The sequence below is a fragment of the Mesoplodon bidens genome, assembly GCF_964165515.1.
Source record: "Mesoplodon bidens genome assembly, chromosome: 15".
Classification (NCBI taxonomy): domain Eukaryota; kingdom Metazoa; phylum Chordata; class Mammalia; order Artiodactyla; family Ziphiidae; genus Mesoplodon; species Mesoplodon bidens.
This window is the reverse complement of record NC_138171.1, coordinates 745566-770282: the sequence shown is the minus strand read 5'-3', so window position 1 is coordinate 770282 and position 24717 is coordinate 745566. Positions and strand designations below refer to the sequence as shown.

The window sequence follows — 24717 nt, the reverse complement described above, 5'->3', positions numbered from 1 at the left end:
GACAAGCTCCCGCCTTTATCTGCTGCCCTTGGCCTGGTCCCCACCCAGGGACTTCCTGTCCCCGCCCCATGACAAGCTATTCCATGACATGGCCTTTGTGAGGCGAGGGAAAACCGAGGAGACCAGGAGGGCAGGAAAGGGCAAGAAGAGCCAGGCCAGGAGGCGGGGGCGGGGGGGGGCGGGGGGGGATGGTTCTGAGAGCTCACCCGCAGCAGCTGCGAATCAATCGGCATCAGGCTCTCGAGCCAGGCAGGCAGCACCCTCGCCGGTGCCCTTGCCCTGGAGCGGCGAAGGCAGGGCGGGATGTGGTTTCTGACCCTGAGCGGTGTGGCCGGGTCGGTGAGGCACCGGCCACATCCCCTGCAAGTGGGGTTCCTGCGAGGCCCGGGCCGGTTCCTCACTCCCTCCTCCAGCCCCGCCCACACCCATTTCCGCCCCGCCCCCGCCGCGGACAAACACGTGCTGGGGGAGGGAAGTGGCTGTGGAGGCTGTTGACATCTTGTAAGACCCCGAGCCCCAGGCCCAGGCCAGGTGGCCAGCAAGGGGCCAGTCTAGCACGGCCAGGAGCTGCAGGCCCAGCTCTGCCCTCTCCTAAATCTGCACTGACCCTGGACGGTGAGAAAAGCCAAGTACAAGACCAGAAGCCCCTGTCCTGCTGCGGGGAAGGCGGGGGCCCAACCAGGACCCAGCGGAGGCCAGGCTCCTCAGTCCCTCCCTCTCCACAGTGGCCTCGCCACTTGGGGATTGGGGCAGCCCTGGGGGCCACTCCGCAAGCCCAGGGCCCAGGCAGGACACCACTCCCGCACCCCATCTAACCAGTCACGGCTTCATTTTCAAGTTTTATTTTACAAAATATTTAGACAAGGTACACCGGTAACACGTGTTTTAATTAAAATAAGTTAACATCTCTACCCTGTAAGCCCCGGGGAAGCAGGAGGGGTTGGGGGCAGGGAGGGCGGCTACCCCGCAGAGCCCCCTTCCTCCTCATCGCTGCCATCGGGGACGGCGTCGGTCCCGAAGTAGCGGTCGCCGAAGTTCCCTGGGGGAAGAAGCAGGTCCTTGTGGTGGGGGCTCAGGCCCACCTGCCGCCCCAGCTGTCACTGACAGGGCCGGGCAGCCTCACCTATGCCGGGGATGATGCGGAAGAGATCGTTGACGCGCTTGTCCACCGCCGTGGTGATGATTCTCACGCGCGGGAAGGCATAGGCCACCGAGTGGACGCCCATCTCCGCCATGAGCAGCGACAGCAGGAAGATCTTGTCCTCGGGCACGTCGTGGTCCTGCGCGGCGCGGCGAGGGAGTGAGCCGGGCCCAGCCCCCGCCCGCCGCCCGCCCGCCCCCCTCCCGCCCACTCACCAGCAGCACCCGCACCGCCATCATGGCCGCCGCGCCAGTGGACACTGTGCAGTCCATCAGGATCACGTGGTCGTCACTGATGTCCTTGGGGAGCCGCAGGTAGTGGAGCTGCAGGCGGCCACAGGGTCAGGGCGGCCCAAACCGAAGGCTGCACCTGGGCTCCCCGTGCCCCGCCCCCTCCCCAGAACTTCACCCCTGCCCTCCCCCCACCGGACCCCCCTTCCCCAGGCCCCCCACCTCGGGCTCCCCGGTGAGCTGGTTGGTCTGGATGAGGATCGTGCCGATGCGCACGTCCTTGCACACGGCCCGCAGCGCAGGCTCCATGGTCTCACCGGCCCGCAGGATGGACACGCCTGTGATCTGGGGGGACGAGGCTGAGCTAGCCAGACCCCCCGCCTTCCGGCCGCCCCAGTCCCTTGTCGCCCAGGTCGGGCCCCTGGTACCTGCTTCCCCGCGTAGCACTTGCCCGAGTAGTCCTGGCCCTGCGGGGTCTGCACGACGCAGTCCTGCGCAGGGCGGGGGCGGGGCGTGAGCGCAAGGAGCCTCCCCTCCCCCTACTCCCCCGGCCCCCTCCCTCCCCCCGCTCCGCACCTGGAAGGGCAGGAAGGAGAGCGCGTGCTCGATGAGCAGCCGCATCAGCCTCTTAGAGTAGAAGATGAACTCGTCGCGGCTGGTCTCCCGGTCCCTGCCAACGCGGGCCAGGTGGGGTTAGCGAAGGTCGGCCCCGCCCGCCCGCCTGGCCGGGGGAGTGGGATGGGCCTCACCTGATGATGGTGTGCATGCCCCGCACCTGCGGCGTGCTCTTGAGGACACTCAGCGTCCGGGGCAGGGGGTGGCACTGGTGTGCTGAGGCCAGCGCGGCCCTGGGGACACGAAGCGATTGGGAACTCAAGAAGGGGCATCTTCCCCCAGAGCCCCATCCTCCCGCTGCAGACTGTAGGGGGCAGTCGTGGTGGGCACGGTGGGTGTGCAGGGTGGAGGCCACCCTCCCAATTGCCGATCTGGAGGGAGGGCCCCATCCCGAGATGCCCTCCGCCGTAACAGCCAGGCAATGGTTAAGGGACACGGTGGCAGGCAGAGCGGCTGACCGTTAGCCAGGAAGCAGGGGCTGCGGTGCGAGCCTCCCTTCCCGCTCCAGGTCCCCTCCCCGTTCAGGGCCTGGCAGTGGGAGGGCGAGGCCTCACACGTGCAGATGAATCTTAGCCCCCAAGTTGGGCATCTGGACCCCAACCTCAGGACACCTCTCCCTGGGGAAACAGCTGAGCTTTGGGGCCAAGCCCTGCCTAAGGCTTCCCCCCAGGTGCTGTGCGGCCCCCTCAGGAGAGGCGGGCAGAGCTGGCTTGGCACTGCCCCGCTGCCCCAGCCTGGAGCGGGGCGGGGCGGGGAGGAGGCGGAGTGGGGGGCCGGGGCGGGGCGGGGAGGGAGGGGAGGGGAGGGGAGGGGCGGAGCCTGCAGAGCGCCGGGCACACAGCGCGCAGGCAGCACCGCGGCCAGAGCACTCTGTCCTCACAGATCCCAGCGCAGCTTCCTCTGCCCACCAGGTGAAGAGGCGAAGAGTAGGTCAGGGAGGGAACAGGGCAGGAAACCCCAGGGTTTACAAAGAGGAAAAGAAGAGAAAGAAAAGACCACTTAGCGGGGAGCACGGTGGCCTCCGTGGCCACCGCTGGCCTGGGGAAGGGAAGAGCAGGAGGCCGGGTTGGTGGCAGGGAGACCCTGCAGCCCGCGCCCCCGGGCCCGCGAGCACCCGAGAGTCCACTGCATTCGGCCCTGCGGGTCCGTCCCTCCCACCCACCACAGCCACGCTTCCTGGAAACTTTTATTTCTCTGAAACAAGGCTTCCAGAGGACATGACGTGGCCAGACCCGCAGGTGCCCCGGGCCGGGTGAGAGGCAAGCGAAGACTCATGCGTGGGCAGGAAGCTGGAGGCCGGCACCCGGGCCTGGAGGCATTTCCAATGCAGCTCGGGCTGGAGGCTCGGTCTGGTGCTTCCCAGCTCCGCCGACCACTGCGTGGGGACAGGCGCCCCATCCCTCTCGTGGGCAGGAAGGACACGCAGCCCAGGACTCCTGGGGGCTCCCCCTGGCTCTCTGTGCCTCGGCTCCAGGGCCACGGTGGGCTGGGGTGCCGGGATGCGGGGGGTGGGGTGCCTCAGCACCGCTTGGGGGAGTAAAGACCCGCCCCTCGGCTCAAGTAGAGAAGCTGCAGACCCAGGCCCTCTGGCTGCTGAAGGACAGGCCTGTGGCCACCGCCCTGGGGCACAGCGGTGCTGGCTCAGGACAGCTGTGCCCTCGGGTCCGACCCCACACAACCAGCCCCAAGTCGGGTAAGAGCCTCCAGAGAGGTCTGGCCAGCCTAGAGTCAGGGTGCTGTGTGAACTTGGGCAAACACCTTAACCTCTCTGGGCCTTAATTCCCTCGACTACTGGCAAGGGCAGGTAGAAGCGGTGTGGCGGCCACCACGCCACTCCTTCTGTGCCGGGGGTGGGTCCACCACAGGGGGTGGGCGTGGTGGGAGGGGACCTCGCTGCCTGCCTGGGTGACAACCCAGACTCCGAGCTCCCTGTGGATGCTGGAAATGCCTCCGTCTGTGCAGACAGGTGTGGGAAGTCTTACCTGACACTGAGCTCACGCTGCGGCAGCGACACAGGGAGACACAAGGGAATGGGGTGGGGCATCAGTGACGGCAGCACTGCTCACCTCCAAGTCACCGGACGGCACGGCCCGTCGCCACCGTGTGCCTCAGCCAGCTGGGCCACCCCCACCCAGGAACAGACACACCACAGCCCCGTAGCGGGAGAGTCCCGGGGGGCTGCCTGCCACGGGAGGGGGCCAGCTCCCTGTGGCCTCTGGCGTGGGCACCTCTGGGCTGGGCCGTCAGAGCCAGGACGCTTGAGGCTCTGTTCCGCAGGCCCCGAGCACCCCATCATGAAGCCTGCCCGAGGGGCGGGGTGGCGCCCTGGGCCGGCCCGGGGTGTGTGACCTCCTAGGATGCTCAGGACGTGGGACGCAGCACCAAAACCCAACGGTGGCCCAAAAGGGTCTGGAGGGACAGGGGCACACCCTTCCGTGCGAGGCCCAGCTCAGGCTGGGGGCGCTGGAGGTACTCCGCGCCCCATGGTCCCTCCGGGAGCCCAGCTGCCTCTGGCCGGCACACGACGGGGCAGTAAACGTGGGGGCCGCCCAGGCAGGTGGCCGTGGGCGGTGGCAGTGGGGAGCAGGGCTGGCGGGGCCGCGGGAGCCTGGACACCGGCTCACCTCTTCCAGCTGGCTGTGCACGTGCTGCACGATCAGATCGATGGCCACTGTGTTCCCGCTCCCTGGGTCGGGACAGCAGGGAGGGTGAGGTCCAGCCTGCCCGCCCCCGCCCTCCCCCCACCAGGCAGGCCGCAGGCTCACCCCGGGGCACCACGATGTCCGCCACGCGCATGGTGGGCTGGATGTACTGATCGAAGGCGGGCTTCACAAACTTGTTGTACTGCTTGATGACACCCTCGATGTCCCGGCCCCGCTCACTAATGTCACGGCGCAGCCGCCGCACGAGGCGGATGTCAGAGTCCGTGTCCACGAAGATTTTCATGTCTAGGAGCTGGACGGGGAGAGTGAGTCGCTGAAGAGGGCCTGATATGAGGGGCTCCAAGGCCCTGTCACCAGCAGGACCAGAGTGAGCACCAGGGGACGGCCTCCGGCAGAGACGTCTGGTCTGCGTGTGGGCCCAGGAGCAGACCAGGCCTGCGCGGCACCTCTCGGGTCTGGACGGGGCGGGGGCGGGGGGGAGCGTGTGGTGTGGCTGCGCACTGTGCATGGAGTGTTGAGCGTGCGCGTGCGTGGCGAGCAGTGGGGTTCCTGGGGCATGAGCACACTCACACTCGGGACCAGCGAAGGAGCCAGGACAAGGGCATAGCCGGCTGGGCCCTCTCGGGCCTCGGCAGGGCGGGGTCACACCTGGGGCAGCTGCCCAGAGCCTCCCAGGGGAGACGATGTCCTCACAAGCAGTGCAGACGCAGGAGGCTGGCCCCCTCCCAGGCAAGAATACACACACGCACACCCACAGGTGAGCCCACTGCCACCAACGTCGCTCTGACCTCGGCGGCCACGTGGACCCCAGAGAACAGCAGCCGAAACCCTGACTCGGGGGGGTGAGGTTCAGGAGACAAGGCTGTTCCTCACCCAACCCTGGGGCTACGGCACGGGACGGGGATGGAGGCAAGTGTAAGGCGAGTCCCACGGGAGGACCAGGGAGCCAGGCCATCCGTCCTGCAACCCGTCCTCACCTCCAGCAGTGTCTTGTCAGCAAAGGCCATGATGCCCTCGAAAATGATGACGTTGGCACCATAGAGCGTTTTCTGCAAAGGAATCCTGTGTGTTGAAGTGGCCCCGAGGCCCCTGCGCCAGCCCCGTGCAGCTGAGCCTGCAGGGCCTACCCAGTCCTTCTTCCGGCTGTGGGTGGTGAAGTCGTAGATGGGCACCTTGACACTCTTGCCCTGCTTCAGCTTCTTGAGGGTGGAGATGATGAGGTCGAAATCAAAGGCATCTGGGTGGTCGAAGTTGAAGTTGTTGTGGGCAGCCTGCTCCTGCTGCTGCCTGGTGAGCACCTGCAAGGGGAGGAGCACCTGCGGGGGGAGGAGCACCTGCGGGGGGAGGTGCACCTGCGGGGGGAGGAGCACCTACGGGGGGAGGTGCACCTGCAAGGGGAGGAGCACCTGCGGGGGGAGGAGCACCTGCGAGGGGAGGAGCACCTGCGAGGGGAGGAGCACCTGGGGGGGGGAGAAGCACCTGCAGGGGGAGGAGCAGCAACGGAAGGAGAAGCAGTCGCGGGCTCAGGCCCCAGCCCGGGGCAGGAGCTGTGGACCTCATGGAGGCACCTGCTCGTGCAGGACACCCTTACCTTGTAGAAGGAATCCATGGACAGCAAGACCACCCAGGGCACGTCCAGGGCCTCGATGATCATTCTGGCCACAGTGGTCTTCCCAGAAGCACTGCCGCCTCCCAGGCCTGTGGGGAGGGGCAGAGAGACCCTGAGCGGAGCGGCCCAGGTCAGCCTCACAGATGTGTCCCAGTGGTGCCCATCACCCGACGCTGCCTCCACCCCGGGCTGACCTGGACCGAGGGGCCCGAGCAGCGCGGGTCACGGAAACACCGGCTGGGGCATGGCGGTGGGTTCTGCCTGACCCGCCCACTCAGGGGTCTGGGCGAGTGGCGGCCTCGGCCCACCCACACACCACAGCCATGCTCACCGATGGCGAAGGCCTCCTTGGACTGGGTGCCGTGCTCGTTGTACCAGGGCGGCCGCCCTGCCGTGTAGATGGTGCGCTTGCTGGTGCGCAGCAGGGGCGGCTCGGACTTGCACTGGCTGGTGGTGCGCTTCCGGGGCGAGCGCCCGGCCCCCACAGGTGGGAGAAGCCTGTCCAAGGACTCCGCGTTGCTGCTGCTGCTGCTGGGGGGAGTGGGGGCACGCTTGCCTTGGCCCAGGGCCACCAGCCCCCCTGCCACCCCACGCTGGGCCTGGCGTGACTGGTCCACGTGGTGCCTCCACGCAGGCATGTGGGCACGGCCAAGGTGAGCGGGCTCGTGGCGGGACACAGCAAACCTGGCTGCAGCCTGTCCGCTGGGCCCGGGGGCCTCGGACTGCCACTGTCCACAAATCCAGAGGGACAGCAGGTGGCAAAGGAGGACACAAGGGGAGCGCTGTACGGGCCCAGCTCTTCCTCCCACGTGGATCGGGCCTCAGCAGGGCCACGAGGCCCTCTTCCCGCAGGCGATGAGAGGTGGGCCCGCCGAGGAAGCCAAGACTGTCGAGGACTGTGTCCTCTCCCCCAACACACTCTGGGCGGCCCTCTGGTTTTGTGCCACCCTGCAGGGCATACAGGAAGAGGGGCTCCAGAGACAGAGGCTGCTGACAAAAGGGACGGGCCGGCGGTTGTGTGGACGGACCGGGAGGGAGACCCGGGGTGCCCTGCCGAAGGGCGGAGGCCCCCAGAGGCTGTGCACAAGGCGGGAACCCGCCTGGGAGATGCAGAAGCCATGTGTGCCTGCTTTCGCCGTGCCACGCCACTCGAGCGGGGCTCTGTAGGTTTATACCCCTAAAGGGCATGGAAGTGATGACTGGCCCAAGGCCTCAAGGCCTCAAAGCCTTCAGGAACAGCTCGGGAGGCTCGGCTCAGCTGAGGGGCCGACGAGAAGTAGCGTCTGCCCAATGCCGGCTCAGTCTATGCTGAGAGGCTGGGACGCAGACCCGGTGTGAAGGTGGCCCCGGGGGCAGGACCAGCTTAGGGAGAAGGCACTTCCACCACTGCCTGAGAGAGAGACCGCTCACAGCGTCAGCTTGCAGACCTGCCCCAGAGACTCCGAAGGCAAGCTGATCGTCTAGGCGGGAAGAAAGTACCGGGAACCTGGGGGTGCACCGGACAACCCTGGCAGGACGTGTGTCCACCCGCGGCTGGAGCCCCAGTGATGGATGCTGCTTGGGACACAGGCGGGAACCTGGGGAGGAGCCACACACGGAAGGCATCCTCGAGGCAAAGCTCCCCGAGCCGTAAAAGCCCGCGTGAGCCTGTGAGACGCGTGCACAGAGACGGCCACCAAGGGCAGGAGCAAGGACTTCCGCCAGGTTTTCGTGTTTTATGAGCACACGCCCCTGCTTTATCCAAAACTAAACCAAGCCTCTGTCTGTCCTTGAAGCTCGCTGTCACGGCTACAGCCTGCTGTAACGGCCAGGGCGCCGGGTGCTGTGAGACTGGCCTGCTCGGGGTGGCCCGAGCATCCCCCGCCAGGAACACTGGCGTCTCCAGCTGTGCGGTGCTCCCAGCACACCCAGCGTTGCCAAGAGCCAGGAGGACGGCGCCTGTGTGCACACGCGTGTGGGGCGGGGGGGGGCGGGGGGGAGCAGTAGAAGGGATTAGCTCAGGCCTAACACGTGATGAGCCACACCAGCAGCTCTCGAGGGCACAGAGGGCCGTGTCAGCACAAGTTACGCAGCAGGAAAGCCGGCCATTGGATGTGACAGGGGGCGTGCAGCTCCGTCCAGGGGACAGAGAGCACCGGGCCGCCTCGCTCCTCTGTCACTGGACGGCGTGGGGAGAGAGCCCCGGGAACCACTGGCTGCCTGTGTTGCCTCTGGAAGTAGCAATCACTCGTCCGTGGAGCCAACAACACAGTGGGACACCCAGACGACGGGGCAGTGACAGCTCACTTGATGTCTCACTCAGCCAAGCAGGAGATGGACGGAGCACAAGCAGTGGTGTCTTCGAGCCCCGGCCGGAGGGCAGCGCTGGCCGTTCCCCTGGACGCCCTTATCCGCCAACAGCGAGCACGGGGCCCCCGGGGCTCACACACAGCTGCCCTCCCCGCAAGCGACCCACAGACCCTGGAGATGACCGACAGCCTATAGCCGGGGAGGGGAGCTCCGCACAGCCCCAGAGGAAAGAGTCCAGTCTGTGCCTCCTACCCGGGGAGGAAAAGCCAACACAGAAAACCTGGTTTGCAAAGGAGCTGGGGCCTCGGTGCCCCAGCTAACCCGCCCTTGTGCCCAGCACGCTCACGGACGGCCAGACGGCCTCGCGGGGCTGACGTGGGATGGGAGGCCTGCGCTGGCGCTGCTCCCGTGCCCCTGCTGAAATCACCCCAGGCTGGTGCCCTGGCCTCTCGGCAGGAGCCCTCACCCCTCTCTGTGACTGAGCCTTGTCCTACTGAGGTGACGACGACCACTACCACGGACGACTTCCAAGGCCTGTGGCGCCAACAGCCTGGGACAGACACCTCTTCAGGGAAGAGCCGAAGGTTAGCCAGGGGTGACCTTGCCAGAAATCCGCCCGGCCAAGGGCTTGCAATAGGCCTGAACGGCATCAGGCCGGTTCTGCAACCACGTCCAGCTCCACTGCCTCCTCCAAAAGCCCGGCTCTCTCTCAAAGCCAGGGACAAAGCTCACTGCGCCCTCAGAGCAAGCCTCACCCCATTTGCACAATGGGACAAACTGTGACATGGGCAAGACTTCACCTCCCTGCTCACAGATGGACAGGGTGCTGCCAGCCACAGGGACAAAAGGCAATTTCAACCGAAGGGTTATGAGCCACATGGACACAGGTCGGCTGGTAACTGAGAGCCCCAAGCAAAGCCGGCAGCTGGTCCCCACGAGCACCTGCCTGGCCTGTCTCTGCCCTGATGTGTCCACTAGACACGGCACACGGGGCTGGGGATGGCCGAGACGCAGCAAAGATGGGCATCGTCACCGGAAGACAGCAGGCCTGCCACTCACCTGCCTTCTGCTCCAAGGGTCCAGCACCCTGAGACCCTGATGCCAGGGTAAGCTGGGGCGCTGCTCATGGCCAGGACACAGGGGAAACCGGGACAGCAGGGTGATCCCAGGTGTGTGCAGGGCACCACCACACTGCCTCTTAGAGCCCTGGCAGACCCCCAGGACAGCTCAGGAGCCCCCTGGACTGCTCCTCCACGGGTGGGCAGCACAGCAGGTGAGAGGCTGAAGTGGGGTCCAGGCCCTGGCTGGCAGAGGCTGTCCCCTGGGAGGCGGGGGGCCAACAGGTGAGAGGCCGTAGGAGCCCGTGCCGAAGCAACAGCACTCGGCGCCAGCCTCAGAGGCCGAGGCTACGGGCGTAAGAGGATCACCCGGCTGGGGGCTGTGTGCCGGCCTGGTATTAATAGCACTGAGCTGCCCAGAACAGCCAGGCCAACCTCAGGCCAGCATCGGGCGTGAACTGCCCCTCCTGTGCTCAGGCTGGCACACTGCCCACCCAGGGCTGGCTGAGGGCCACTGTGCCCCCCTCCTCTAGAGCAGCCTGGAGAAAGCTGCAGACCCCTGGTCTGCCGGGGACGGCAGGGCCCACCCCCGCACCGCCCCCAGCGGGACAGGGAAATCAGAGGTGTCTCTTGGCCTCCAAGCTGTCAGCGCAGCGGAGCTGAGCTGAGCACCCCTGCCCCCAGGTGCCTCCGAGAGGCATAAACAACCTGAAACTCTACCCGGCTGAGGCCTCCTCCGAGAATAACTGCCCGCCCCCCCACACACACACACGAAGGCTCCAGCACGTCTCCCAAGGCCACCCGGCCACCCGTGCTCAGCGCTCAGCTGGGGACACAGCCACGCCCCAGCCTGGCAGCAGGAGGCAGAGGTGGGCGGCTGCAGCGTTCACTCCCGTCCCCGGTCCCCGGCCCCCTCCCTGTGATTAATCCAGCCCACACGCCAGCGTTTCTAGTCGGCTTCCCACAGCATCCACGTGGAGACGGCTGGCGGGGGCTCAGGGGAGAAGGAGTTTCACTTGGGGTCCCGGGCGCTGCCTCGGGGTGACAGGCCTGCCGCGCGGTAGCTGCTCCCTCCTGCTGCGGCCCTGCCCACCAGGGTCTGAGGAGCCCTGATGCCCTGTCCTGCTTTAGGAAAATCTCCGGGTGGGGGGAGTGAGTCAAATGAAGCCAGAAGCAGGAGGGAGGAGCTGGCCCGCTGGGGCCTGGCCTGGGGAGGCGGGGCCGTCCCAGACTGGCTCAGGGACGGGGAAATCAGGGCAGCTTTCTCAGAGCAGGGAGAGAACTGGGGGGCTGGGGGGGCTGCAGCCCTAAAGGGGTGCAACAGGCTCCAGGAACTTGCACTGGCCCCACCCCACCCCACCCATTGGAAATCCCCCTGTGGGACCCCCTCCTTCCCCGCTGCTCTAGGCGAGTCCAGCGGGCTTCCTTCCAGTCGCCCAGCGGCAGCCCCCAGACCCGTGCCCACCTGGACCTCACCAAGGGACAGCCCGAGGGGTACCCTGTCACCACTGCGAGGTGCTCACTTGTCCACCAGCATGTCCAGTGCAAAGGTAGGCCGAGGTCCCCGTCCTCACCGGACTGACCTTCCGGAGGGACAGGCACACAGGAAGCCACGGCAAGGTAGACCGACCAGACCACGCTGTGCAGCCATGGTGATGCAGAAGGCGAAGCCGGAGCCGTGGTCGGGGAGAGCCTCGGTTTCGAGGCATCTGCACAGACACCGGGACACTGACCAGAGCCCGCTCTGGCTCCCTCGGGCCGTGCAGGGACTGCGGGGGAGGGGGAGGGCACGTGCTTGAGGAACATCGCAGAGAAGGCAGGGGTTACGGGAGCGATTTCCCCGTGACGTCCAGAGGCAGCTCCAGGGCCACCCCATGGGCCCTGGCTCCCCTCCTGTCCCCTGAGGACCACGCTCCGATGAGAGGAAGGCCACTGCTGCCCCAGCCCCGTGAGGGGCACCCATGCCCACTACGCGGTCTGTGCACGGGGCAGAGCCAGACGGCTGCTGCCACCGCTCTGCGTCTGCAGGGAGTGTTCTTCTCAAGAGCTTATCTGGTCTCAGGCTACATCAGATTCTCTGGAACTGACAAGCGTCACAGACTCAGGTCCTCCCTCTTCCACCCTATCACCCTGAGCCAGGCTCGGAGTCGCTGCTCCCCAGGAGGGGGTGAGCCTAGAGGAACACAAGATGCTCCTCCAGGCCCAGGGAGCCTCTTCCTGCCGGCATCTCACCCCTTTGACCCCTCTCCCCTGCTGCCCAGAGGCGCTGCTGGCAGCACCCAGACAGTCCCAAGCAGTCCAGGCCACGGCACTTCCCAGGAACAGGCACCTGGCTGGAAAAGTTTCCTTTGGCCCCAGCCTGGAGCCAGCGCTGGCCCTGGCCCAGGGACGGTTCAGATCCAGAAGTGAGGAGCCAGCCCTCGCCCGAGCGCCGCTTGGCCGTCACCCTCTGGGGCCTGGCCCTAGGCTGACAGCGGAAGCCGCCCCCCCAACCAGGTGACAGCGGCCCCCACCACCTCCCCTCCTGCAAAGCCCCCAGAGCCTCCAGGGTCCCCTCCCCCGGCGCCTGGCCGGCAGTCGGAAGGCACTGAGCACCGCGCCGCCCAGCATCACGACCTCTGGCCTCGAGTGGGGCAGGCCGAGTCCGTGCGGCTCCCGGAACGCACTGACCACCTGGGAGCATCCGGCGGGCGCACAGTCCAGCCCGGGTGCTCGCTGGCCCGCCACCCCGTCTGCTCGAGACAGACCGAGGCCCCACGCGGGCCCTGCCCACGGGCCCCTTCCCGCGGCCGTCCGCGAGGGCCCGCCACCGCCAGGCCCCGGGGACCCTCCGCTGGTCCAGGCTCGGCTCCCGGAGCCGCCCCCACCACGAGATGCGAGGGGCGCGTCGCGCCTACCGGTCCTCGCTCTTCCCCTCCAGCCGGTCTGGCCCGTCTCCAGCCGCTAGGGGCGGCGGCACCGGGCGGGGGGCTTCAGCTGAGGCCGGGAGCGCAGCCATGAGCTCGGGGGCCTCTCCGCGGGCTGGGCGGGGCTCGGGGGCCGGCCGGGGCTCGGGGGCCGGCCGCACAGGCTGTCGGAAGCTGTGGTTCGGGGCCCGGCACCAGGCGCCCGCCAGCGAGCCCCGAGGACTACAATTCCCATCAGGCTGCGCGCGCCCCGCGGACTACAAGTCCCACCAGGACGCGCACGCCCTGCAAACCCGAAGCCCCACGAGGCCGCGCGGCGCGAGTGCGGGGAAGGCCCGCACCCGCGCTTTAACACAAACTCAGCTGCACAAAACCCCTGGAAAAAAATCAATAAACATTTATTTGATACAGTCATTTTTAATACATACAGTTGATGGCCCGCCCCCGTGCCACTTGGGGCCGGGGGGCGGGGACGAGGACCGGGGACAGATGGTCACAAGGCGGGCAGGGCCCGAGCTCACCGTCAAAACATCTTGCAAATAAACACTTTGTAGATAGAATATATACGTATATATATGGTTACAAGTTGATAGCCGGAACCTCTCTTTCGAAATGCACTTATTACGGAGAACTGGCATTAAAACACCCAAACCGAGAAACCCCAAGTACAGGATGTGTGGCTGCCAGGCAGGAGGTGCTGGCTGCCCCCAAAACCCCAGGCCTCCAGGACAGCTGCCTGGGGCCCACCCAGGGGGACACACCGGGACAGCCCTCCCTTCTATGGGTCAGGGTGCACCCATTCTTTCCCTTCCAAACCCGAGGGACAGGAGGGGCCTACGACTGGGAGGGCCGCCAGTCACACCAGGGGACACTCATCTGCCCTTGCATGAGCAAAAAAGTGCATCCTATTTTCGTGTGATGTGTCGGTCCCTTGAGTCGACCCTTTCCTGTTCTCAGGGCAAGGGGGCTGGGCTGGGCCAGAGGTAGATCTTCAGAAAGGGACCTGACACTGTGCCCTGGGTTTGGGGTCTCAGGCAGGGTCCACACCCACCGCATGGAGGGGGGTGTCTGCCGCTCAGTCCCTCTCATTGAAGGTGTCAGTCAAGGCTACCTGGCTGCACTCCCACCAGAGTGGGAGGTGGGCAGATCTTGCTGAGCCACCCAGGGCTCTGCCACTGCGGGAGGGGGGCTCTGAGGACCGGCTGGTTGCTGCCACCCACCAGCCAGAGCATGGAAGCCGGGAGGGAAGAGGGGGGAGAGAGGGTCCAACCCAGCGCCACTTTTGGCAGCAGTCCCCACGCCCACCTTAAAGACAAAGAAGGGGGTTAAAGTGCTAAACATCAAGTTACCCAGGACCCCACCTCTTCCCACGTATCTGGTGGGGTTCCCACGCCAGGGACCACACGTGGACTTTCAGGGGTGACAATGAAACGCATCCCCCAGCCAAAACCAGCCCCCGCTCCCCAAGGGCCAAGTACCTGAGAGGCCGGGGCAGGCAGCTATCCCCAGCAGAGGTGTTGAGGTCCAACCTCCTCCAACCATTGGTGACAAGGACAAAGTGCGCGTGGGGCTCCCATCAGTGCCTGCTCTCCACCCTCCCCCCGGCAGCTGCCCCTGCAGTGGCTGCCCGACCCACCTCTACCTCCACCAGCTGTACCCAGGAACACCCAGGAACACAGGAAAGAAAGCCCTCCTGCCCCGAAGTCATGCTGCTTGCCTCAGCCTTTGATGCTGGATTACCTGCACCTGCCCAGGCCTTGACCCCCTGATCAGATCAGGTGCGTGTGAGTGGGGGGAGTCCATGTCTCCACACCCCCTCCCTAGCATATCAGGCCAGGACTGCCCGGGGTCAGAGCATTCTGGCTGAAGGAAGAAGCTGGAGACGGGCAGCACGGCGCCTCGGCCCCAAAGCCCTCCTGGAAACTGTCTCCCTAGTGCAGGGTGAGGAGAGCTGAGCCCAGATTGGAGCCCCTCCTCTCCAGGGACTGGAGGAGGACAGGAGCTGGGGGGCAGAGGGGTGCCCAGTCAGCACCGCCTCCCTGAGCAGGAGAGGGACCCCAGCCCAGCCCCCAGATCCACCGTCGGCACCAGGAAACCCTTAGCACCAAAATGTCAGATTGTTGTGAGTTTTCGTATAAAAAACAGAATTAAAAAAAAGGTTTGTTACTTGTCACAGCAACAAGACTGGCATCCACTACACCCAGGAGACACACGCACACGGGCAAATATCAAAATTCACATCATCCAGGGTCGGCAAGGCCGAGCCCTCAGCCCACCCCCACCCCCCAGTGGAAAACAGCCTCCATCCAAACCCAGCAGCTCTGAGCATCCTCCCTGTCCCAGTGATGCCACGGTTGGAAGGTGGGGCCCAGGCAGGAGGTCAGAAACCATGTGGCTGCATCCTCAGGGTGCCCTGGACTCCACCTGACCCAACCTACAGACCTCGCTGCCCTCAGGGCACCAAAGGGAGCCAAGACAGGGACTTGGAGCCGCCACCAACCTACTGTGACCGTGGCCAAGCTCCCCCCGGGCCTTTGGCTCTCACATCAAAAGGCCACACAACCAGAAACGAAGGAGCAGCTAAAAAAGGGGGAAGGAGGCTCCCATGGGAGCTTGGCCATGGGCCAACCCAGGCCAGCGACAGAGGCTGCTTCCCACAGTGGTCACTACTCGAGCCAGGCCCCAGGTCCCCGCCCCTCATGCCCATGGGCCCCGGGTGACCCCGGAACCCAGACTGGCCCATCCCTAAACCCATCAGGCTACCCGACTCGGGCCAGTGGCATTAGCAAAGCTGGAGGCTGAGGCCAGAGCTCACTTCATGTGGCCCCTGCCCCACAGCCCTGCAGTGGCAGAAGCAGAGCCTCTGCCTGGCCCCAGGTGGGGAGCACTCCTGGGGACGGTGGAGCAGGGCTGCCTCTGCCACCATGATGGGCACGGGCCAGTGGGGCAGGGCCCGAGCACAGCCGGGGCTGCACCGCAGGGGAGGGTGGGCCTGGAGAGGTAGAGAGCAGAAGTGCAGGAACCAAAAGACGGCGGGGTGGGGGTGGAGTGGGGTGCGGTGGGGCGGGCAGGTCAGCACGGCAGCTGTCAGACTTGGGGTCTGTCCCGGGAGGTAGCTGGGGGGTGCCGGGGTTCCAGTGTCGGGTCACGAGGTGAGGCTGCTCAGGTACCCTCATCAGCCCAGAACCACGGGCCACCAGGGACCCCCGAGCCTTGGGCCCGAGAAAGCAGATGGGGCACGGAGCTCACACGCCGAGGACCGGAAGGCCATCTGCCTGCTCCATGCCGCGCCAGCACCGAAGCCCAGGCTGGAGCCCTTCCGCTTGCCGGCCCGTGAAGGTCCCTCCAGACTATTGCACTTCTGCAGCTGCCCTGGCCCTCCCGGGAGCCCCAGCCCAAGGTGCCCTGCGGCAACCCGCGTGGGGCAGGGCCACCCTCGGGGAGGGGAGAGGGCTGGGCGCCCCCGCTGGACAGATGAACAGGCAGGGGTGGGGGGTGGAGACCTGGAGGGCAGGAGGCTCTGGAGCCCCACCCTGGACAGAGGGGGCCGGGCCCCACCCACCTGCCAGGCTCCAAACTCACTTCTCCGGTGCCTTGCCGGCTCCCACCTTCCGGCCAGCAGAGCCCCGGGCCCCCTTGTCTCTGCCTCCGGGGGGCCAGTCGTCCCGGTCGGGGGGCGTCCCAGGGGCTGGACCCTCAGGGGGTCGCTCCTTGGGCTTGCGGCCTCGCTTCTTCCCGCCAGCCGGACTCTCCTCCTTTCTGGGCACCAGGGAGTCTGGACCCTTGTGTCTGGGAGGCGGGTCTGCCGAAGTGCGGAACCAGTTCTGGGAGAGAGAAGCAGCGATGGAAACCCTGGGGCCCAGGACCCTGGAGGGCGCGGTGGCAGGGGACCCAGGGCCTGGGGACACCCAAGCTTCTCTAGGGAAGCCGGAGGCTGCTCTGAAGAGAAACCAGCAGATTCCTCAACGTCGCCCACTCGCTCAAATGAAGAACCGTCACCCTGACGCCCCTGCCCTGCCCAGCCCCCTCCACGGGGCCAGCGCATCCAGCCGCAGGCCCAGCAGGGCTCACCCACCAGGCCCCTGTCCCTGACGCACCTCCGCGTGGGCCTTGAGGATGTGGTACTTGACGCCACTCTCGGAGCTGAACTCCTTGGGACACAGCAGACAGCAGTACTTCCCCACCAGGTGGTCCCCCTGGAAGGCACGGTGCAGTCCAGTCCCTGGAGGTTGGCCCCCACCACTGGCCCTTGGAGGACCAGAAGTACCCAGATGCAGCCAGGACCACCCCAACCTGTGTGGCTTATCTGGATGGGTGCCTGACAGGTGTGCTCTGGGGACCCACGAAGCCACCCTGTGGCAGGATCACCAAGGTGCCCCCCCGGCAGGGGAGGCGGGAAGCAAGGAGAGGGTGAGAAAAGGCAGCTGCTCCTGGGAAGGGTCGCAGCCCTTTGCCGAGGGCCCTTACCCCAAGCCCAGGTCGGGCTGTCCCGGCACAGACGAGGAACCCCCGTAGGCAGAACCACCCGAGACTGAGTGACTGACAGCTGGGGCCGGAGGCGGTGAGTGTCCGGGGCTGCGCTGGCCCCGCCCCACAGGGGCAGGGGCGCACAGCCGGTGTGTGCGGACCCCTGGTGGGCAGCTGGGAGCACCAAGCACGCACGCCTGGACGCCGGGAGGGCCTGGACACTGACCTTGCTGCAGCTGGCCAGATGGGCCTTGAGGCCGGACACGCTGGAGTAGATGGCTTCGCAGCACTGGGGGCAGGAGGTGACCGTGGGGGCGGGCCCTCCGGCAGGTGCCCCCCCCACCAGTGTGCACCCCTTGCCCAGCCCGGGGGACCTGGGGCCCATCTGGGGCAAGTGGGGGGACTTGATCCCAGGAGTCACCCCTGCCCAGGGGTGTGGGCAGGCTGGGCCGCTAGGGCTGAGGTCAAGCAAGGCCCCTCTGCCTGTGGGGCTCCGTCTGAGGACCCTGCAGAGGCCACGTGGAGGGCTCCCCCCAAGGCCACCCCTGAGCCCTCCGTCCTGAGTCCCAGCGTTCCCATGCCTGCCCAGCCTCCCTGGCTCACATCATTGGGGCAGTTGACGTGGCCCTTCTCCTTGACCTCATTCTTCCACTCCTCCAGCAGCTGGGGGCTCAGCACAGGAAGGCCGGGCCGCGTGTAGTTGAGCTGCAGACGTGGGCAGGTGCCAGGGTAAGCCCGGGGCTTGGGCTGGAGGTGACCCAGATGCTCCCTGCTGAGCTGAGAAAGCCCCAACCACGCCCTCCCAGGTCACGGGGGCCTCAGGCTCAGCGACGGGGAGGCTGGGCTCACCCGCGCGGTCTCGGGCACCAGGTCGTCCTTCATCCGCCGCTTGGTCCAGTCTCGGGCCAGCTCGTCCTCCGCAATCTCCTGCAGGTGGAACACAGCGACCTGGGCCGACGTGCGGCGGATGCGGCCGCTGGGGGTCCGCTCGACGCCCAACAGGTCCTCAGCCTCGGGGGCCTTGTCCGCAGGCTCCTCGGGGGGCTGCGGGGGCGGGGAGGGGGAGGCCGGATGAGCCACGGGAGCCACGCGGCACATGCCACAGAGAGAATGTGCGAGCAAGCGCACGGGGGACACGGAAGCCCATCCCAGGCTCACTCCCCCCGACCCATGATGCACGTGGGCCCCTGGGAGGGAAGGCGGAGCACACGTGGCAAGCAGCACACGGGCGCGCCTGCCTGGTGCCCGAGGGACAGGAGGCCGGGCTGTGGGCCGCTCACCGGGGCCGCGTGCTCCGAGCGCACGTGGTAGTCGTGGCCGGCCTTGGAGCGGTAGGTCTTGCCGCAGTGGGTGCAGGGGAAGGAAGGGGTCTCCACCTCGCAGGGCGGCTTCCCGCAGCGTCGCTGGTGGTACTGGTAGCCCATGAGGCTAGAGAAGGCGGCCCCGCAGCCCTGGGGTTCCGGGGGCAGGTGAGTGGCCGGAGAGCGGCGGGCCCCATCCCGCCTGGCGCCCGCACCCACGCGGCCCACTGACCTCCTGGGGGCAGCGCAGCCGCCCCACCTGCTTCAGCACCTTCCGCAGCCGCTCCCGCTCCTCGCGCTCGCTCGCCTCCGAGGCCTCGGCGTCACAGGGCTGCGGGGCAGGCCAGCTTCAGTGCCCCTGCCACCACAGGGCCCCGCCCCTGCCCAGGGGCCGTGGCCACGGACGTCCCTAAGCTCTGCTAGTGAGAGGCCAGCAGTCAGAGCTGGGCAGGCGCGGGGGGGAGGCCAGCGGCCAGTGGGCAGGGCCCGACGGCAGCTGGGCACAGAGGCGTACCTTGGCGCTATGCTCAGCCATGGTATGGTAGTTGAGGCCCGCCTTGGACTTGAACTGCTTCCGGCAGTGCTGGCACTTAAGTGCATCCTGCAGCTGCAGATGGGCACGCTTGTGAGAACCTGGCCCTGGGGCGCCTCCCCTCCCAGACACTGGGGGCAGCCTTACCTTCTGACACACTTCCATGTGCTTCTTGAGCCCCACGAGGGTCTTTCGGGTGACCACGTTGCAGGTGGGGCAGACGGCCTCCCCCCGCTCGTGGATGGCCCGTTGCCACTGCCCCTCAGGGCCACCTGTGGAGCAGGGCCAGGGCCTCAGGGGCAGGCAGGAGCTCCCAGATGCCCTGGACGCCAAGCACAGAACCCAGGGTCCACGCTCGGCGCTCAGCCCCCGTCCCCGCGGCTCGGGACCTGCCCCACCCTCAAGACCCGGCCTGTGCCCCGCCACCCGGCAGCTCCCACCTGGGGCTGGGTGGGCCCCGGGGGCCGGCACCTCCTTGCTGACAGCGCTGGTGGGGGCTGGTCCCCTCTTCCGCACCTCCTCGGGGACCGGCCCCTCCTGCTTCTTGGCGCGGTGGATGCGGGCTTTGTCCTCCGCCTTGGCCAGGCCTACGTGCACACGGGGGAGGGGCAGGTGCAGGCTGAGGGCGCGGCCACCGCGTGTGCTTGGCCCCACAGGTGCCCGGCTGGTCCAGGCCTCACCTTTGAGTCCGAAAGTCCCTGAGATGGAGGGCTGTTCACCCGTAAACTTCTTGGGTGTCTTCTGTTTCCTTCCTGACTCGGGGGAGAGAAAACAGAGAACAGGGCTCTGGTCAAATAACCATTGGGAGGCTCGGGCCGGCTGGCCGCTGCCCCCGCCCGGCCGCTGCCCCCTGCTCTCGTCTTACTGTGCTTTGTGCGCTCCGCACCCTCCTCAGGCGGGGACACGGGGCCCGCGGCCCTCGGCGCCTCCTTGCCCCCCAAGGGTCTGCTGCCCAGAGAAAGGGGGCTGCTGCTGGGGTCTGTGCTCAGCTGGAAGGCTGAGCTCTGGTCTGTGGTGGACGGGCCGTACTCCCCGTTCTCCGGCCTCGCCTGCTTGGGCGGGAGGGGGCAGGCATCCAGGCCTTCTGCAGCCCTGCAGAGAGCAGGGAGGTAAGGGGCGGGAGGGCCCGCTCTGGGCCCTGTTACCCCTGAGCTGCAGCCGGGGACACCCAACCCCAGCCCAGCAGGAGTCCCCATACCTTTTCTTACCGCTGCTCCTACCCGCGGCCCGAGGAGCCTTGTTCTCAGACTTGGCCAGCAGCACCATCTTGCAGGGCGGTGTGTGTCTGCTGATGGCAATGGGCCTGCTGACCGTCACCGGCTTACTGACCACAATGGGCCTGCTGACCGTCACCGGCTTCGCAACTGGCACGGGTTTCGTAACTGTCACAAGCTTTGTCACAGACACCGGCTTGTTGATGGTCACTGGTTTGGTGACCGGCACCGGTTTGTTGACTGTTACTGGCTTGGCAATTGGCACAGACCTGGTGACTGGTATAGGCTTGTTGACTGGCACAGGCCTAGTGACCGGCACAGCCTTGGTGACTGGCACGGGCCTGCTGGCCGTCACTGGTTTGGTGACCGTCACTGGTTTGGCGACCGGCACAGGCCTGCTGACTGTCACTGGCTTGGTGACCGGCACGGGCCGGCTGACCGTCACTGGCTTGCTGATGCCGATGGGCTTGCTGATAGTGACAGGTTTGCTTACTCCAATGGGCTTGCTGACCCCAACGGGCCGACTGACGGTGACTGGCCGGCTGACTGGCCCAGGCTTGGGGGCAGGCAGGGGTCGGTCCATGTGGTTCCAAATCCGGTGCTTCTCCAGCTGGGTCTTAGAGGTGAATGCAGCCTCACAGAAGGGGCAGGGAAAGGTCAGCCTTTCTGAGATGGCACCCTGGGTGGAGAGGGCAGGCGTGGACACCCCCAAGCCAACAGCCAGGGCAGGGTGGGCCCCAGGCCTCCCCTTCCCCAGGCCGCAGCCCCTTACCCCTTGGCACCGCTGGTAGTGGTACTTGAGCCCGTAGATGCTGGGGAACTCCAGCCAACACCCAGCGTTTGGACACTTCACCCTCGAGTGCGCCTTGAACTCGTCTTTCCACTGGTTCATCAGGGAGAGCTGGGCATGGGAAAGGCCAGGCTGCTGACCCTGCAGCCACCCAGGCCTCTGCTGGCCAGCCCCCGACTCAGCACTGTCCCCAGGCCGGCGGGAGCCCCGCACAGGACCCGCTGGGCCCCAGGCCGCCTCTCGAAGCCCTCGCACACGGAGCAGCCAGTGGATCCGGGCTGAGGGCTCGGCACTGGACACGCAGCGGGCCAGCCTGCCAAGGCGGTGGGCTCCCCGGCAGACCCTGCAAGAGCCCCACCCGGCCCTTGGGGAGCTCACAGGAATGTCTCGGAGTGCCTGGTTCTCGGCTTTCGGACGCCCCTTTTTCTTCCCTTCCGTTCTGTCGCTGGCTGGACTTCCCGGGTCAAAGCAGAGCGGGGCCTGGCTGGGCACTGTCGGCCCACCCCGGACTACCGGCAGCCCTGCAGCACACAACACACCAAGGCTCAGAGGCTGCATTCCCTGCAGCCTTGTCTGCCACCCAGGGGGCTGGTCCCGCTTGGAAGGAGCCTCATTTTCCCTGCACTGAGGCACGAGGGGCAGGAGGCCGTGGTCCACCCAGGGCCCCAGGCTGCCCCCACCCCGGGAAGCCTCTCAGGAGCCGAGGCTGGGCGCCCAGGAGCTGGACATCCAGGGAGGCCCACACCCAGCACTGGCTGCCCGTGACCACCTGGAGTTGACCTTGCCCTGGCTCCTCTTACCCAGCTTCGGTGGGTCGTGAAGCATGGGAAGTCGGACCTCATTCCGGCCGCCATCCCTCCCAGGCCCACTCTTGCTGGACCCCGGGAGCCGGCGGCCTCCTCCAACACAGAAGGGATCGGTCATCTCTGCAGAGCAAGCGGACAGGCCCATGAGGTCCATTGGGCCCAACTCAGGACTTGAAATGGGCTGCCCTTGACCCTGCCCCAGACAGGCCCGCTCTCCGGCCTGAGGAAGGGGAGCCCGCCCGCCTGTATTTTTGGCCACAAGGGAAAGCAGGTGACGGGGTGGATGGGCGGGGGGTGTTCCGGTTTAGGGGAGGGGCTGCTCAGCCAAAGTCTCCCTGGATGACCCAGAAAACCCTATCAGCATGGAAGAATCTAGCCCTGTCCTGAGACCTTCACCAGCTCCGGGGGGCTCCCTGCCTCCAGACACACAGTCCCAGAGAGCAAGAGAATCATGCGCCTCTCATGCACCTCGTACCTGGCGCTTAGCTGGGGATGGCTCCAGGAGAGGCGGAGTGCCCCAGGGGAGGAGGCCAGGGACACCCCTTGGGGGCCAATTATGACACCAGCGTGGCTGCCGGCTCACAGGCTGTGCTGGCCCAGCACCTAGAAACACCTTCCCCCACAGCCCCACCCAGACCCAAGGCCACGCTCTGGGGCCCAGGTGGGTGCCCTCATATCCTTCTCCCCAGGACACAGCTGGAAGATGGCCAAGGTGGGCACTGAGGGCCCCAGCCCACTCCCCAACTGCGCACACACCCTCTCCAGGGGTAGCAGACCAATGACCCTGCAGCACTGGCTTCTGGTCCCTGTGCCAGCTGAGCCACCCTCCCTGACCCCCTGCCCTGCTCTGTTTCCCGCCGGGGCCCCTCCGACCAGACGGACGCCTCATGCTGGGTCCCTCAGCCGCTCTCCACCTGGCTGACCTCCTCCTCACCTCCACCCTCAAGAGACTCTCTGTCCCCAACCTACAGGCCCACCAGCGCCACTCCAGAGACCACAGGCCCCTGGCCACAGAGAACATTCCGCCGACTGAGGCTGGGCTTCAGTGGGCCCATTCTGCTGGGGGACCCCAGGCTCTGAGAGCTGGGACGACTCTGAGTTCAGCCCTTTTGGGTCCTCCCACAGGGACGCTTAAGGCCACAGAAGAAGGTGGGGCGGAATGTGGGCAGGTTACCCCTCCCACACAGCATGTGGGATCTTCATTCCCCAACCAGGGATTGAACCGGTGCCCCCTGCAGTGGAAGCGTGGCGTCTTAACCACTGGACCGCCAGGAAAGTCTCCTAACTTCTAACAGAGAGAAGAGGAGGGATGTGCTGTGCCTAGGTGGTCCAGAGGCCATCTGGGTAGACTGAGATCAGAGATCGGGGCAGTCACTGCCCATTGTCAGGGGGCTGCCTATATCCTGGGCCTCGGGTCAGTAAGGGTCCAGAGGGCTCCAAATAAACTTCTCTGGAAGCCCTCACACTGATACTTCCAAGGAGACATGCCAGCGCCCTTTTGACCCCAGCGGAGGAGACTGTGGGTACCTGCTGAGCCCCACCTTTCCAGTCTTCCTCCAGCTTGGGTGGAGAATTCGGAGTTGGGAGCCCCCGGGACCAGGGCTGGCCTAGGAGGCAGAGACTCCCCTTCCATTCAAGGCCTGCGACTCCCGCACCAGGAGGAGAAAGGGCTCGCCCCTCCCCAGAGGGGCCAGCAGGGTCGCAGAGGTGGGACCCTCTGGAGGGGGGAACAGGAGCGCCTCGCGCTGACCGCAGGCGACGCTGGCGGTGGGACCGCGGCCCAGGCCGCTCGGCCTGGGACCCCGGCCTAGGCCCGGGCGCGCGGATGAGGCCGGCCAGGGGGCGCACACCTGGGGGCTGGCCTCGCCACCCACCTGTCACCTGTGGCGGGTGCGGGCCCGGCGTGGCCCCGGAAGGGCCGATCCCGGGCGCCTGGGGAGGGGGGGGCCCAAAGGCAATGAACCAAAATGGCGACTTTTTCTGGAGAAGAAGGAGGCAGGGACGCGACGCCGGCGCGGGGCGCGGGGCGCGGCGCGCGGCGCGGGGGTCCGGGCGCGGCGGGGGCGGCGGGCGGGGGCTCCGGGTCCGGCCCCCCGACCTGCGCGCGGGGTCAGGGTCGAGGGCGCGGCCAGCGCGGGGGCCGCCCGGGGTCGCGGCCGGGAGCGCGGCCGGGCGCTTACCTGCGGCGCCCAGCGGGCCAGGGCCGGGCGGAGGCCGGGGCCGGGCCGGGCCGGGGCGCGGGGCGCGGGGTCCGGGCGGCGCAGGCTGCGCGCCGCGCTGCGCACATGCGCGCTCCCGCCCCTCCCACCTTTGACAGTTTTACTGTGGGGGGGAGGGGGCGAACTCTCGCGGTATTCCTGCCGCTCTCCGCGACGGGAGAGACGGGTCGGGGGAGGGAGCCCGTGCGGCCATCCGCTTGCCCGGTACCCCGTCCGTCGCCTGCGTGGGCTGGGCCTTCAGGGCGAAGTGGCCAGTTATGCCTCCGTCGGGCGGGAGGTGTTTTTCAGGCATTGGGGTAAACTGAGGCACGATGGGGCGCTGGCTGCTGCCCCAAGCCCAGCGCGCACGGATGGAAGCGACGGGAAGGTGCAGCGAAGGAGGCCGCCCTCCCCTGGGACCTTGAACTCCTGGCCCCGGGGGCTTTGAGCCTGCAAAGCAGGATCCAGCCTCTTTTCCAACCAGCCCTGTGACCACGTCTGCCTGTGGCCACCCTCAGGAAATGGCCTGGCTCCTGGCAGTGCCGGGGCAGTTTGAGGCCATGGGATTTATTGGGGTGACTGAGCAGCCTGTCTACTTTAGGGCGGTGGTCCTAGACCAGCAGCCAGTGCCCTCCTTGCTCCTTTGTGCCCCAGAACTGGGCTCTTGGCAGGGATGCTGGGATCAGGTCTGGGGGTGACAGGGCACCCACCTCACCGAGACTTGGAAATGAATGAAGTAGGGAAGGAGCGCTAGTTTGGAGACAGAGGTAAAAGGTGCTCCTCCTTCCCCGAGGCTCTTTCTACCTGCCCTGTCCACGCTGGAGCAGGTTCGGCTACACTGTTTGTGGGCAGGGCACAAAACATGTGGGCAGATTTGGAGTCTTCCTTTTCTCACAGG

At 66.8% G+C, this 24717-nt stretch overlaps 2 protein-coding genes across 8 annotated transcripts; both read right to left on the bottom strand.

Moving 5' to 3' along the window:
- Positions 1 to 843: 843 nt before the first annotated feature.
- On the bottom strand, positions 844 to 12635 carry UCKL1 (uridine-cytidine kinase 1 like 1). Of its 5 annotated transcripts, none has more exons than XM_081257724.1 (15): positions 12503 to 12635; positions 6590 to 6789; positions 6241 to 6347; positions 5777 to 5947; positions 5627 to 5698; positions 4752 to 4941; positions 4611 to 4672; positions 3969 to 3985; positions 2121 to 2219; positions 1948 to 2041; positions 1800 to 1862; positions 1594 to 1716; positions 1357 to 1464; positions 1124 to 1280; positions 844 to 1039 (listed from the first exon to the last, which is right to left on the bottom strand). In XM_081257724.1, exons 1-15 carry the CDS (start codon positions 12601 to 12603, stop codon positions 960 to 962), a joined length of 1644 nt encoding a protein of 547 aa, XP_081113850.1. In that variant the 5' UTR covers positions 12604 to 12635; the 3' UTR covers positions 844 to 959. The 5 variants fall into 5 exon arrangements, with proteins under 5 accessions (XP_081113850.1, XP_081113849.1, XP_081113851.1 ...); XM_081257723.1 differs by lacking the exon at positions 3969 to 3985 and adding an exon at positions 2867 to 2886; XM_081257725.1 differs by lacking the exon at positions 3969 to 3985 and adding an exon at positions 2867 to 2886 and having other exon boundaries at positions 6590 to 6786.
- Positions 12636 to 15968: 3333 nt separating this feature from the next.
- ZNF512B (zinc finger protein 512B) lies at positions 15969 to 23916 on the bottom strand. 3 transcript variants are annotated; one of them, XM_081257486.1, is made up of 17 exons: positions 23802 to 23916; positions 21616 to 21741; positions 21194 to 21336; positions 20798 to 20926; positions 20010 to 20704; positions 19677 to 19903; positions 19492 to 19563; positions 19252 to 19398; positions 18959 to 19083; positions 18794 to 18886; positions 18512 to 18610; positions 18259 to 18429; positions 17828 to 18022; positions 17582 to 17683; positions 17205 to 17267; positions 16609 to 16707; positions 15969 to 16335 (listed from the first exon to the last, which is right to left on the bottom strand). In XM_081257486.1, exons 2-17 carry the CDS (start codon positions 21737 to 21739, stop codon positions 16090 to 16092), a joined length of 2730 nt encoding a protein of 909 aa, XP_081113612.1. In that variant the 5' UTR covers positions 21740 to 21741; positions 23802 to 23916; the 3' UTR covers positions 15969 to 16089. The 3 variants fall into 3 exon arrangements, with proteins under 3 accessions (XP_081113612.1, XP_081113610.1, XP_081113611.1); XM_081257484.1 differs by having other exon boundaries at positions 19252 to 19563; XM_081257485.1 differs by having other exon boundaries at positions 19252 to 19563; positions 20010 to 20659.
- Between the last annotated feature and the right edge of the window lie 801 nt (positions 23917 to 24717).

Bases quoted from the DNA above. Each gene is read 5' to 3' on its own strand.
- UCKL1 (XM_081257723.1), bottom strand. From the start codon at position 12,603: ATGGCTGCGCTCCCGGCCTCAGCTGAAGCCCCCCGCCCGGTGCCGCCG. The intron at 5,948-6,240 runs GTAAGGGTGTCC...CTCCCCTTGCAG, and splicing joins CCATGGATTCCTTCTACAAG to GTGCTCACCAGGCAGCAGCA. The intron at 1,281-1,356 runs GTGAGTGGGCGG...CGCGCCGCGCAG, and splicing joins TGGCGGTGCGGGTGCTGCTG to GACCACGACGTGCCCGAGGA.
- ZNF512B (XM_081257484.1), bottom strand. From the start codon at position 21,739: ATGACCGATCCCTTCTGTGTTGGAGGAGGCCGCCGGCTCCCGGGGTCC. The intron at 20,927-21,193 runs GTGAGCTCCCCA...TCCCATGCCCAG, and splicing joins AGGCACTCCGAGACATTCCT to CTCTCCCTGATGAACCAGTG. The intron at 18,430-18,511 runs GTCAGTGGGCCG...CCGGAACCCCAG, and splicing joins GGCTGCGCTGCCCCCAGGAG to GGCTGCGGGGCCGCCTTCTC.